Source organism: Anser brachyrhynchus (genome assembly GCF_964034855.1).
Source record: "Anser brachyrhynchus genome assembly, chromosome: 17".
NCBI lineage: Eukaryota > Metazoa > Chordata > Aves > Anseriformes > Anatidae > Anser > Anser brachyrhynchus.
The window spans coordinates 51780-66741 of NC_137710.1; the positions used below are offsets into that span (position 1 = coordinate 51780).

General features: G+C 36.9%; 1 protein-coding gene across 1 annotated transcript in view; it reads left to right on the top strand.

Annotated features, from left to right (window-relative positions):
• The window catches only part of KREMEN1 (kringle containing transmembrane protein 1), a 68311-nt gene that overhangs the window by 50834 nt on the left and 2515 nt on the right, over nt 1-14962 (top strand). Inside the window, exons 19-23 of the mRNA XM_080560240.1 lie at nt 910-1001; nt 7835-7959; nt 9237-9390; nt 12479-12811; nt 13453-13611. Of these exons, the coding sequence (XP_080416366.1) occupies nt 910-1001; nt 7835-7959; nt 9237-9390; nt 12479-12811; nt 13453-13611 (863 nt within the window). The remainder of the gene's footprint in view (nt 1-909; nt 1002-7834; nt 7960-9236; nt 9391-12478; nt 12812-13452; nt 13612-14962) is intronic.

Below are 14962 nucleotides of genomic sequence, written 5' to 3' on the forward strand. Positions count from 1 at the left end.
GCCCCTCCTAGTGAGGTGGAGCCCATCTCTCCCCATCAGTTCTTGATCTCCAAGCAGGGTTCCATGGCTGTAGAAGCCAAATCCCTGTTGCCAACACCAGTGGTGCATCCAGTTAACTTGGAATATCTGTCTCGACCTCTTCCCATCCTTCGCCCTCACTGGAAGTATTGAGGAAAAAATGACCTGGGCTCCCAGACCCTTAACCACCATGCCCAGATCTCTAAAGTCCTGCTTGATGTTTTCTGACTTACCTTTGGTGTTATTAGCACCCACATGGAAAAGCAGAAGAGGGTAATAGTCTGACTCATGGACAAGCTTTGGCATCCTTTCCATGATGACTCTTATCCAAGCCCCTGTCAGGCAACAAGCCTCTCTAGACAAGAGGTCAGGTTGGCAGATGTGTGCCTCCATACTTTTCAGCAGAGAGTCACCCATGGAGATCACCTGCCTCAATCTTCCTCAGAACTTCCTCAGACCTCAGTCTTCCTCAGAACTTTATCAGATAAATGTTTTTGTCCTTATACACAGAAAGATGGCTTCTGGACTACTTTGTACTGAGGCAGAAATCAAGTTTAGGAGTCTAAGGAACCTGTACACAGGACATGGTGCTCAAAATCTTCCTCTCTGTCAGTACTGTCCAGAAATAGCTCTGCACCTTTCAGAGTTAAAGAAAAAAAAAGTTATATTTTAGACATCACTAGCCTTTTATGCTTGCTGCATACTATAATAACCAAAGTTATTTGAACATCCTGTTGGCTTTTTCATTTTTGCTGGCATGTAAGTTCAACAGGTTAAATATTCAGTAGGCATTAGAACAAAAAACAGCGGTGAAACTCAGGTTTAATATATTTAATACAGTCTTTGAAAACATTTGATTTTTCACTCACTTTCTCAGTTTTTCTCTCCCAGGAACCCCGATGGAGATGTCAGCCCGTGGTGCTACATTGCAGAGCATGAGGATGGAATATATTGGAAATACTGTGAGATTCCATCCTGCCGAAGTAAGAGAACCACGTAATTATTTTAGGCCCACATCTCTGCTCAACAGAGACTGGCAGTTATACAGCAGTGGGTAGTGATTTTCCAAGACCAGTCAGCTTATTTTCATTTGCAAACTAAGCAGTATTTTTAACATCTCTAGAGTTAATGACAAGGTTACTGTATAGTTGTCCCTCCATTGCTATGTTCTTTATCTCCTCTCAGAATTACTGGCTTATATTATTTACATTAAAATACAAGACAGAGAATCACTCAAAACTTATGAAGTACTGCTAGTTTTCTGAACCCATAGAAATAGGCCATTCATTTAGTAAAGTCTAGAGGAGAAAAATTAATAGGAAATGATTAATGAACTTTTCAAAAGGATACATATGTCTCCATCATTTGCAAGTCATTTGTAAAATGAATGGCATTAGTTTAATGTGTGTAACAGACCACAAACAGAATTGTTGGAAAGAAATAAGGACAGTATGAGTGACACAGGGAAAAGATGGCTACTTGTTAGTTATACTAGAATTCTGTTTTTTTCAGGTGCATATACTTAGAATTGCTGTTAATCCAGAAACACAACTTTGTTCCTTTTTTCTCTTTTTTTTTTTTTAAACAGATAATTCACAAGCTATTCACCTGAACATTCCTTCCAGAATTTATTATTATTAATATACTATATTACTTAACTTGTCCAAAATCGATTTCTTTTTCCATGGTTCATGTCAATATATTCCCAAATTTTCATTCCTGAAGGCTCCAGGATAAATGCCTAAGAATGGCATTTTTAACATATGCCTAAATATTAGCAACCATAACTTAACGTTTTATTGAGTCTAATCATTAATGCCTTTACTTGCTCTCTGTGCTCTACTTCTAAGAGATCATTTATGTGTATACTGTTAAGTATCAGATAAGTTGTCTTTCTGTAGGAATACTTCTGAGTGAAAGAAGTACATTTCTTACTTGAAGTTAAGGAAACAAAACCAAACAAAGCAAAATAGATCTAAAGTGATTTTTTTTATTATTATTATTTTGTCCACAGTTTTTTTTCTTTTTGTGAATGTGAGCAAATGATTCATATCTTCAAGTTAGGCAAACATATATGTAAGTGTGACCCTGTCAGATGACTTTTACCTAGACTTAAATGCAGATTAAGGAATCTAATTTAAGTAACACAAAATTGTTTGACACTCAGATGCTCATTGTTCAGAGGACATCTTACTATCATTTTCTAAGTTACAAAGGCCTATCTAAGAGGCATGGTCCTTATAATTAATACATTTGTTTAGGTCTCAAATTAAAGAATTTGCATTTCTTTAAAGACCACAGATTTTGCAAAATCTCTGGATATGACACCAGTAAAAAAGCTGGAAGGCAAATTCTCTCCACTTCATTTGTTCTACACAAAGAATCCTTTTAAAACAAGCCTCAATCATTTTCTCTGTGGTGGGGAACTGGGGATTTAAATTTGGACATTTACTTGCAAAGATAATCCAGACTTATATTTACAAAATGTCCTTTTGACCAGCAGCAGCTGCTTCAAGCACTGCACTGAAACAGGATACTAGAGAAAGGAATTACAGCAACTTAAAGCAAACTGTACATTGCAAGTCCTTCCAAGTCTTAATACAAACCTTATGGTTAATGAAGTTGTGTAAGTCAAAAAAACTTTTATTCTTTACCATATTTTCTGTTTTCAGTAGGCATGATGATAAATCATAGGACCATCAAAACTAACTTGTGGAGTACATAAAACAAAACTGGGTCTTATGATAGAGTAAAAAAGCAGTTGTGTAAAAAAAGCCCATTTGAAAATTTTAGAAAGTAAAAAATTGTCTCATATAAGCTTCTTTTACATGATTATGTTTACTACTAGAAAATACAAGTATCTGGAGTATAATGTACCTATAAGCTATATCTACATAATACCAGTACAATGCCAACAATATGAAGCTTCTTTATTATCTAGAGACATTTGCATACAGTGATTCACTGTAACAATTAGGAATCTACGGTTAAGACATTTTCATAGACAGTGATTGTATCATATGTCTTGTTCAGTAATATTTAACATGAAATGCTTAATTCAGAAATGTATTATGCACATGTAAACACACTGTATAGAATTTAGCAATGTTAGCTGAGAATGGATGGTCATAAATGCAAAAGACGGTGGTTGCCCCACTAGGAGCTTAGACTTTCTTTTTCTTCCTCTCCTCTCCTTTTCTTAATGTCTTGTCTGATGGAGTCGATATAAACAAAATAAAAGGCAAAAAGGCAGCCATGAGTCCTCAGAGAACATGTGTATCTTATATGAACTATTCAATGCATAGCTATGTCTGAATGATTTAGATGGTTTATTTTCAACGCTGCAGCTATTCCTGGCTTTTTTGGTCTCTTTTCCAATGAGGTTAGACTGAAATTCAAATAAGAGCATACGCACACTAAAGGTAAAAGTAAGTAAGGCTCACTGTCTTGCTGAATTGCACCTCGGTGTTTATGGCCCACATGTGTCTCTTACCACAAAAAGATTTCATTACTGTAAGCTTATTTCCTGTGTGCACGTGTGTCATATAATAAATTTGATAAAGTGTTAAATGGAAGAGCCAGGGTAGTTGTACAGAGCTGTACTGATCACTTGGTAAGACTGATATATACATTTTAACACAAGAACAAAGGAGTATCTCACACAAGATCTACATATTGAGAGAGTATTCTGGCATATACTACCATTTCACTAGGAGGATCTTCAGGCCACTGGATAAACACATCTGAAACATGGCTTTGAGTTCAAAAGCATTAATTTTATATGTTTTAATATGTGTCTTAACATGTAGCATCCAGAAGCTCTGGTGTTTGTCAGGACCTCATTGTGTCAGGTACTGCATAAAAGAAAAACAGCATACTTGCACAAAAGAAGTGACCTTTTAAGCACAGGAGAACTAGATACAAACAGGAGAAGGCAATGTAACAGTAAGACATCACTGATCAGCATGACTATTAATCACAGTACATTGACTAACACATTTTTGTCAAGCTTCTTTAGTAAGCTAAACAGTAAGACCAAATTAAGGCAAAAGATAATGCTGGAAATTTTTGAAGGTCAGACTAATTATTCAGTTGCTACTTATTAAGAAACATTTTGATTCTCCATTGATTTATATTTAATACATACACATAGGATTGTGAGATACCATAGGTTGGAAGGGGCGTTAGTACATCATCTAGTCCAGTCCCCTGCTGAAAGTAGAACCAGCTCTAAGATTACACCAAGCTGTTCAATTGAACAGGTTAGACCAAGTTTAGCTAGTCAGATCTTGACAACTTCCTTGCAACCTCCAAACATAGACTGCATGGTCTCTCTGGGCTCCTGTTCCAGTGGTGACTGTCCTCATGGTGAAAAGATATTCTTTATATCCAGTCTGAACATTTCAGATTGCAGAATGAACGAGTCCCACTCCCTCAGCCTCCTGTCACAGGGTGAGTGCTCCAGCTCTCTGAGCATCTTGGCTCTCTGCTGAACTTGTTCCAGTCAACCAAAACGTTTCTTGTACTGGTGGGCCTCAAACTGGACACAGTAGTCTAGATGTGGTCCTAAAAAGTGCTGAGTAGAAGAAAAATCACTTTTCTTGATCTCTGGCTGTGCTCATCTTAATACTGACCAGGATGCTGCAGACCTTCTTTGCTGCCCACTACACTCTTGGTCATATTCAGCTCCCTGTCTAAGTAATTTGAAGAACTATGCATTTGCTTGGAACCTGCTCTTCAGTATTGGGCTAGATTAATGCTTTTCCGTGAATGACTGTTTATATCAAATCCCATGACACTAATTTTGTTAGCTAAACATGAAAAAGTTAAAATACCACTGGAACACTAAAGAGGCTGATTAGCTTTAAGATGTTACCCAACTGGTATGCAATATATGAAGTTTTCAAATGGCTGAGTCTGTTTTCTTAGCATGGAGATCATGGGAGAATTGATCCTCTGGAGACATGGATGAAGATTCTCACCAATAAAGCTCCTTTTCCCCCCCCAAAAAAAAAAATTTTACTATGTGGTTTTGAAAATCCCAGGTCTCCTAGGAAAATGCACTAGACTGGTGACTAGGAAGCATTTTCTGGGCAGTGAAGTCATGTTCTGTATGGAAGACTGAGCTTTTTGAGAGTTACCTGTCTGTTTGTACTCAGCTGGGGTGGGGCTGCAAATGAAAATTTCCAAAGGTATGTTAAATCAGGCTGTAACTTGAATTAACAGTACTTACAAGCATATTGCCGCAAGACATATCCAAGATATAAATATATGCAAGCATTTACTGTTGAAATTGTATCATTCTTAGAAAAAAAAATACTTTGTCAACAACATTTGAAGCACAATTATCTAATTATTAAAAAAAAACTTTATTTTTTTTCTTCCCACCTTCATAATTTCTTTCATTCTTCTTTATAATACTATAATCATCCTCTTTAAGAGTATAAGCATATGCACACCACTATAGTTGCTGGTCACTACCGGTTATATTAACTGTCTTCTTCACAATGAGGAAACTGCCATGAGCAACATAGTCTAAGTCTGGGACGAAGTTCTCAGACCTGTTGCTGTTCCAGATGTCAAGATGATTCAGATATTAATGGTAGGCTGACACCAGTTCACAAGCTCAGTATATGCTAAACCAAAAGAATAGGGAAGAGAACATCTTTATTAGAATTAGACAAATAGAAAGGTCTGAATTTAGGCCATTATTTCAATGCCTGTTGCACATAGACATGTATGAGAAAAGTCAGAAATGGGACTTCCAGAATCCAATGAAAAGATACTTTCAGGATTGCCATTCCATTCTTACTATATTTATGTGAAAATACAGTAATGCAGAAGCAGTCAGTTTACTAAAACACAGGTTATCTGATGGAGGAAATGGCCACCTGTTTAAGAAATGGCTAATTCAAAAGGAGCCACAAAACACCTAATCCATGTGCTATCAAACATCAGAGGCTACAAAACCAAAACCTGGGTATTCCCTTTCCTGGAAAAAAAAAAACAACAACAAAACTATAAATAAGTCAGAACCTGAAACAGTACTGTGCTGCAAGCTGTTAGCAAGAGAGAGGTCAGAGGCATCATAACTAAGGAAAACTCTCTTACGATTCTATGATCACATCACACACCATACAAAGTTGTAGTGGTTAGCTGGATGATAATAATCCTTGTCAATCTGGCAAGGGCAAAAAAAGCCCTGACTGTAGAACTTGGTGATACGCAGACAGTCAAAAGAGATGATTCTTCCACTATGTTTAGCCTTGGTGCAGCCTCAGCTTGAATACAGTTCAGGTCTCCACAATATAAACAGGATGTTAAGGTCCTTAAAAGTATCCAGAGGAGGGCAACAAAGCTGATAAAAGGGGCTGGAGGGCATGCCCTATGAGGAGAGGCCAAAGATCCCTGGTTGTCTAATCTGGAGAAAAGAAGGCTGAGAGATCACCTCGTTGTGCTACAAATTCCTGAGCAGGGGAATGGAGAGGGAGGTGTCGGTCTTTGCTCCCTGGTGACCGATGACAGGACGTGAGGGAATAGCACAAAGCTGTGCCAGAGGAGGCTCAGACTGGACATCAGGAAACATTTATTTACCGCGAGGGTGGTCCAACACTGGAACAGGCTTCCTGGTGAGGTGGTTGATGCCCCATGCCTGTCAGTGTTCAAGAAGCATTTGGACAATGCCCTCAATAATATGTTTTCATAGTTGGTTAGCCTTGAAGTGGTCAGGAAGTTGGACTAGATGTGGGTCCCTTCCAAATGAATTGTATATTAATTTCTATTTCCATTTCCGTTATTTCTATTTCTATTTCTATTTCTATTTCTGTTTCTATATTTCTATTTCTATTTCTTTCTATTTATTATTTCTACCTCTATCTCTATCTCTATTTATATATTTCTATTATTTCTAATTTCTATTTCTATTAATTCCAAGTATTTTAGCAGACATGACAATTAGGGGATAACGTTATGCCATTAACACAGCAGTCTATTGGACCACACATACTGTCTCTAGTAGTAGTAGCTAAATTCCAGTGTTTTGATGAAAAGTGCAATAATAAAAGAAAAATAGAAGACAAATCATGCACTGAAGGGGAAAATCTCTCTTTATGACTGCCTAGTGTGATCAAAGAGCCTCAAAACATTGTATCAAAACAGTATAAATAGATGTGCTATTTTGTTGTTGTTTTTGTTTGTTTTATGTTTTTAAGCAGCTTTGCTCATAGTAAATCTCTACATACATACTATAAAATACTGAGAATTCATATCAGATTTTTAGTTTTATATATTAGGAATCTCTCATGTAAATATACAGCCCCTCCCATAAAACTTACCAAACTCCATCCTAAAACAATTTAGTTTTCCTTTCTCAAATACTGTGTTTAGAAATTTTTTAGAATGTAACTATTTTGAAGATCTGATGGAAAACATTGTTTAATTTACATTGTTATAATGTACATGATCCTAGTTGAAAGAAAAAAAAAAGGTAAAAAACCCAAACACAAAACTTCTGAACCCACTTAGTACCCCCCACCCCCCCATTGTTTCTATTACGAGAAATGAACCAGACGGTTATCTTGTCTGTACTCCTACAGCTTACATATTGCAGAGTATTTTATTATAGGTTTATTGCTAAGTAGATGTGAGGCTGTTTCATCACCTGTCATTTATCCCTGGGCGTATTTGTAAAACAAGGCAAGGATCTAGCTTAGAGTAACAGGAATTGCTTAGTAACAAAGTGGTAGATAAAGTGGTCTGTGTCTTGGGTGTATTTAGGAAAACCTTTAGAATGACTGTTGTCTGTTATTTTTGCCAGTGCCAGGGAATCTAGGGTGTTACAAAGACCATGGAGAGCCACCACCTTTGACTGGCACCAGCGAGACCTCCAATAAACTTACTATCCAAACATGCATTAGTTCCTGCCGAAGTCAACAATTTAAGGTGATTTATTTGATGTACATTTACAAAATGTTTTCAAAGACAAAACATTTATGCCTAGAGCCCTCTGTTGCCTTTCTTTCTTTCTTTCTTTCTTTCTTTCTTTCTTTCTTTCTTTCTTTCTTTCTTTCTTTCTTTCTTTCTTTTCTTTCTTTCTTTCTTTCTTTCTTTCTTTCTTTCTTTCTTTCTTTCTTTCTTTCTTTCTTTCTTTTTCTTTCTTTCTTTCTTTTTCTTTCTTTCTTTCTTTTTCTTTCTTTCTTTCTTTCTTTCTCTTTCTTTCTTTCTTTTTCTTTCTTTTTCTTTTTCTTTCTTTCTTTCTCTTTCTTTCTTTTTCTTTTTCTTTCTTTCTTTCTCTTTCTTTCTTTCTTTCTTTCTTTTTCTTTCTTTCTTTTTCTTTTTCTTTCTTTCTTTCTTTCTTTCTTTCTTTCTTTTTCTTTCTTTCTTTCTCTCTCTCTCTTTCTCTCTCTCTCTCTCTCTTTCTCTTCTCTCTCTTTCTCTTTCTCTTTCTCTTTCTCTTTCTCTTTCTCTCTTCTCTTTCTCTTTCTCTTTCTCTTTCTCTTTCTCTTTCTCTTTCTCTTTCTCTTTCTCTTTCTCTTTCTCTTTCTCTTTCTCTTTCTCTTTCTCTTTCTCTTTCTCTTTCTCTTTCTCTTTCTCTTTCTCTTTCTCCTTTTCTCTTTCTCTTTCTCTTTCTCTTTCTCTTTCTCTCTTCTCTTCCTCTTTCTCTTTCTCTTTCTCTTTCTCTTTCTCTTTCTCTTTCTCTTTCTCTTTCTCTTCTCTTTCTCTTTCTCTTTCTCTTTCTCTTTCTCTTTCTCTTTCTCTTTCTCTCTCTTTCTCTCTCTTCTCTTCTCTCTCTCTTCCTTCCTTCCTTCCTTCCCTCCTTCCTTCCTTTCTTTCTTTTCTTCCTTCTCTTCCATTTTTAAATGTTAAAATGGTCTAATGTTTCACTCCCACTCCCAGAGACCTAGCTCTCTCTCTGCATCCAGAGCAATTTGGGCAAGCAACCAATTAATAATAACTTGGATACCAGAAGAAAGTATGTTTGCTTATGCAGTTGTGATTGACAGGGTGCCCTAGTTGTGCTTCATTCCAGCTTTCTTTCTAGTTTTAAGTAGGATTCTAACAGATCAAACAAATAGAGTTTGTGATGGGACCTCTGACTGCTGACTTAACATACTTCTCCAAAGCATACATAATCTGCTGCCAGCTTTCTTGCTCATACAGCCTCCTGGTGTTGCTCCTTTAAATATCCCTCCCTTCCTTATGCATCTTTGTTGTCAAAGTTTGCAGGCATGGAATCAGGTTATGCCTGTTTCTGTGGCAATAATCCTGACTACTGGAGATACGGGGAGGCAGCCAGTACGGAATGCAACAGTGTTTGCTTTGGAGACCATACTCAGCCTTGTGGTGGGGATGGCAGAGTCATTCTTTTTGACAGTAAGTATTGAAACAGGCTGGGGTTTTCCCAAAGGACAGGCTTCAAATGCTGAACAAATGAGGGGAAAGGGCTTAAAGGCAATGCGAACTGTTGCACAGAAAACAGCAAAGCACCTAAATTCAGTGTAAAATAAAGCTGCTTTCCACTTACATATAAAATTCATTTCCATTAATAATGTGAAACAGATCTTCCAAGAAATGATGCTTGCTCGGGCAACTGACTCATGGTCCAGTGTCTCTTACTTCCCCAGAAGTGGTGCTGCCTCAGCTATCACAAACAGCATGTCACAACAAGACTTCTTCAGAACTGATCTTACCAGAGAGCAGATATGTAATCAAGTGACACACCTCAAATAAAATTTCCATCAAAATCAACTTATTTTTATGAAAACACTTTGGTTTTCCTTTCCAGACAAGACTTGCTATAACCTTGTTACATAATACAAAGCAGTGTAATACAATTGAGATTGGGAGGTGTGTACAGCAAAAGTACAAACAAGTTAGGTTGCTGTTATGATCACCACTGATTTCATCATTTCTTATATTATGAAATCCTCCTTTCTACTACACCTTTCAGTAAACATACCAGCACCAGCTGTATAATGTAACTGGTTGACAGTGTGAGTACTTGGTTGTCTGGCTGCTGTACAGGCTTCCGGTTTAGTTGGGGGTACTAGAACAGTCCACAGTATGTACTGATACATCACTGCTTCTCAGATCTCAACTGCCTTTGGTGTTAGCTACCTCTAGCTACCTTTAAAGTCAAGTTATAAGTTTTCTGTCACTAAAAGCAGCATGATTTTCCAGCCTCTGAATACACAACTTTCCACCTCCTCACTCTAAAACTCTGGTTTCCATCTAGCAGGACAGAAAGATGTTTCACTTAGAGCAGGAATTAGTCATTCTACTCCCTCACTTCCAACTTCTCCCCAAGATATGAAAAGAAGTATTGGAGTTGTATATTGCTTTCAATATTGTAGTAGCACGTAGGTTCATACTGCTATATCCTTTGTTTCCTTCTGCTCTTGGCCTCCCAGATTTGTCATGGTTAGAGGTATCCTTCATAGTTTTTCTTTTCTGGAATGGCCAAGGGCTCAGCAAGGTGTTACCCTGAGCACCTGCATTGTCTTTTCTGGTATGAACCAGAAATGAATGAACTGGTATGAACCAGTTATATATTTTCTGGTATGAACCAGAATGAACTGAGAGAGGGAAAGCATTTTCATTCCATATGGGGAATGCTGTGCTTTGTGGAGCATTAGTCATTAGCATTCATAGTTAATATTGCTGGTTTGAAGAATGCCTTCTGGTTCGGTAGTTACAAACAGCACAGCCAAATATAACAATGCCTATAAGCTATTTGCAAATGATATCTCATTGTCAAATTTCAATTCTATCAATTCAATCTATTCAAGCAATTCTGTCTACTCAATTAAATCACCAGCTCTCTTAGCTTGGAGTAAGTGCCAAACACAGATTCTCTATGGGGCTTTGTATCTCTGTGGGATCTTTCACATTCTTTCAATTCTTCTTTCATATTCTTTCAGTTTCTCTATGGGGTCTTTCATAGTGCAGCACTGAAGTGTAAGGTTTGTTGTTATGATCAGGCCTTGCTCCAGAAAAAAGTGAAGTGTTTTCACTTTATTTTCCAGCATACATGTTCTACTTTTGCTCATTCCCCCAACTCCCTTTTAATTTGTATTTATCAAAGCTCTTTCTGAGAGGCCTGTGAAAACTGAGACACATCAAAACACTTCAGTTCCTGTATTTCCTTTCTCACAGACCACTATTACAGGACTTCAATTAGGCTTTCAGAGGGAATTCTATTTTGATCCTTCAGAACTTCAGGCTATGATATGGGGGAGTGATAACTCTGATCCAAACAATTTGGTCATGAAATAAATTATTATGTAATATATATTATATATATAATGTATATATGTTATATATATGTTATATTTTATATATATATATATATCCCTTAAATACACAATATATATACAGCTGTACTGATATACTACATATATATGCATCAAGTCGGTTGGCATTAGAGTTTCTCTAGATTCATTGATGAATAAGTTTGCACTGGGAATCTGGACAGTTGTTAAGGAATATAAAAAGTCACTGGGCACATACTTGTTTGACTCTCAAGATAACACTAGCAACAAATTGAAAAGATTTTTGCTTAAACGTCATAACAGGCACTTGTTCATGTTACTTAGTGAAGGTATGGTCAAACTTTAGTTAGACAAGATCAGGAGAGAGAATGCTTAAAAATACATATAAAAGGTCAAAGAAATTATTAAGGAATTAGAGCATCATTCATATGGGGAGATCATTTGGCCTTGAGAAAAGAAGTCTTTGGGGCTTGGGGTAGGAGTTAATGTGTATAAATACCTGATGGGAAGGTGTAAAGATGAAGCCACACTCTTCTAAGTGGTATCTAGTGCATAGACAAGGCAATGGACACAAACTGAAATATAGGAAATTTCATTTAAACATAAAGAAAATCTTCTTTTTCTTGAGGGTAACAGTGGAAAAAGTTGCCCAGAGAGGTTGCCAATCTGTAGCCTTGGAGACTCAAAACACAACTGGACAAAGTGCTCTCCTTTGACCTTCTTTTGAACAGGGGAATTGAACTCGTCTCCAGAGGCCCTGTCCAACCTCGGCTATCCTGTGAAGACTTATTTATTTTTTTTTCATTAAAGCTGGGAAAGGATTTAAATGAGTCAACACTGAGAGTTACTAATCTACCTATCTGTCTGATAGAAATGGGGAAGTCCCTGAATCAGTGATTTAGCTTTGATCCCAGTCCTGTAGGGGTGTGGGAAAAGGACCATACAAGGACAAAGGATAGTTGCAATATTCCATATTGATACTTAGGTCTCAGAGTAAGGAGCCAGGATGAATGTATCCCAAGCAATAATGTGAGTCTGAGAGCCATCTTTTTTGGGGTAGCAAGTATGTTCCATAAAGTCACATGAGTGTTAGAATCTTATAAGAGTACTAAAGTTGTGCATAAATAATGTATAACCTGCACTAGTTTCTCTTTTTTTATTTTTCTTGCTCTCCTCTTTGTTCTTCACAGCCCTTATTGGTGCCTGTGGAGGGAATTACACTTCTGCTACAGCTGTGATCTATTCCCCAGATTTTCCCGACACATATGGCACAGGCAGAGGATGTTACTGGACCATACAAGTCCCAGGAGCATCTCAAATCCACTTCAGCTTTGTCCTTTTTGAAATCAAAGATGCTACAGATATGGTGGAATTACTGGATGGCTATACCTATCATGTTCTAGCTCGTTTTAATGGCAAGAACCGTCCTCCCCACACCTTCAACATCTCTTTGGATTTTGTTATTTTGTATTTTTTCTCAGATGAAATCAATCAAGCCCAAGGATTTGCTATCAGGTATAGAGGTAAGAAGCTAACTTTGCTCTTTCTACATTTCAATATGTTATTAAAGCATGTAATTTGCACAGGAGATTTCTGAAGTGGCAAAAAAAAAAAAAGAAAAAAAAAGAAAAAAAATAATTTAAACCTCACATCCACAAGTTTTTAATCCATCTTGTTGCCACTGTTCAGTAAGTAAAAGCTTCTGCTAAAATTTCTCTCAATTTGGAATACTCCAGTCATCTGTATCATAAATATCAAAATTTACATTTTCAAAAAGTCAATCCTACACATACCTGCCTGTCAAAACAGGTTGGAAAATGGAAAAGAAGCTGGGGAAAAAAATGGTAGTCCATCTGCATCTTTGGTTCATCTCAGCTCTTTCCAATAATCTATTCTACTCAGCTATAAAGTCCTCAGGAGATCAGGAGAAAACATTTCAGTCCTTGAGTTGTACCTACTCTTATGACGAACAATTAACTTCCAGAAAAATTCTGAGAACCCTAACTTGGTGAAGCACACAATTTTTCTGGCATCAGACATAATATGATTATTGGAGTTCTCTAAGTAAACCAGAGGGAAGCATATGCCTGTTTACAAGCACAAAGTAATGCCCAATTACATCTGTTAAGAAGCTGTTTATATAATCACACTGTTTTGTTTTCAGCTGTGAAGGACAGTGTGCATCAAAACAAGATTACAATGAATCAGACCCTTTCAGAGAAGATACATGAACATGCAAATCTCAGCATCAATGCAGCTCGGTCATCAAAGATACTTTATGTCATCACAACCAGCCCAAGTCATCCTAGTAGCTCCATGCCTGGTAATATTACAAGGAAAATGTGAAAACAGGAAAATTTTGTTCTGGCACAATCTAGAATCATTATCACTTTTGCCTCCTCCCCCATTTTATCTGATCCACTGTGCCTCTTACTAATAGATGCCTGAAGAAGAATTTTCATGTAGTCTAATAATCACTAATTGCGCTGATCTCACTGCTTTTCAAAACTGACTTCTCAGCATAAATCATTTAGAAATAATGTGAAAACGAGTCTTTGAGAATGAAAGCATATCAGAAAGATATTTATTTACTTTGATTTGTTACTTACTTTGTGTAAGTAGTAAAACCAAATGGCAAGTGAAAGCAGCCTGCTTGCTAGAATCGGTTTCAGTGACCAGGGCATACTGTAGGGGTGGCAAAAGGTGCTGAAAAAAAGTGCAAGCGTTTACAGAGTCTGGAATTAGCCTGAATGCTAAGTGCAGCCCATTTATCCCAATTCACAAAAGCCAGAGCAAAACTACAGAGAGGGCTAGGCAAAAGTGAAGCAGGTTCATCTTTCAAGAGATGTCACTGAGAACTGTTATGTGTCTTGAGCTCATTTTCCAAGACATCCCTTCATTCAGGAGATTGTTAAGTTGCAAATAACTGAAGACCGGAATATCATTATTGGTCTCATTTATCTTTAAACTACCTTGGGCACCTGCTTTTACATATTGATGGAGTTAGACTTTGGTCTCTCTATGCACACTCTAATAGTTCTGTAATCCTGAAGCTATGTCTTCATTCCTGAACTCTAAAAATGTGACTGCACATTAGCTGTAATACCCAAATTAGACAAATTATATACTGATATAAGTGTAACTCCTGACATTCCTGCATGCAGCATGGGTTGGAGACTATGGGAGTCAGAATGAACAAGTGATCTAATAATTTAAAAATATGTTCCCTTCCAATCTCAGTCTTTTAAGTAGTTCAGATGTTACACTGCGTCAAGCTATTCAAGTCCTGCTTGACCTGATGGTACCAAAAAAGACAACTAAACTGGAATGCGAAATACAATGCCCAAGAGCCTTCAGCATAAGGTAATAAAATAGGAGAGCACAAGTACTGATCAACTGTCTCAGTAGATTCTAGAAAGGAAAAAATAAACAGTGATTATTTTCATAATTACTGATAGAAAACTAGGCCACCTGCTTACAAACATTAGAGTTACTACTGGCAGCATATATTCTAGTATATTCTTAGTCTGCTTTTTAATATTTCCTCTGAGTGAGTTTTGTTTACTTTCATAGGTATATTAGAAAATTTTATTGGTATATGCTTTGGATTTTTGCAGTTTTGCTTTTTTACAGGGATTAGTCCTCCATAGGAAAAAACACTCCAGACTGAGTTA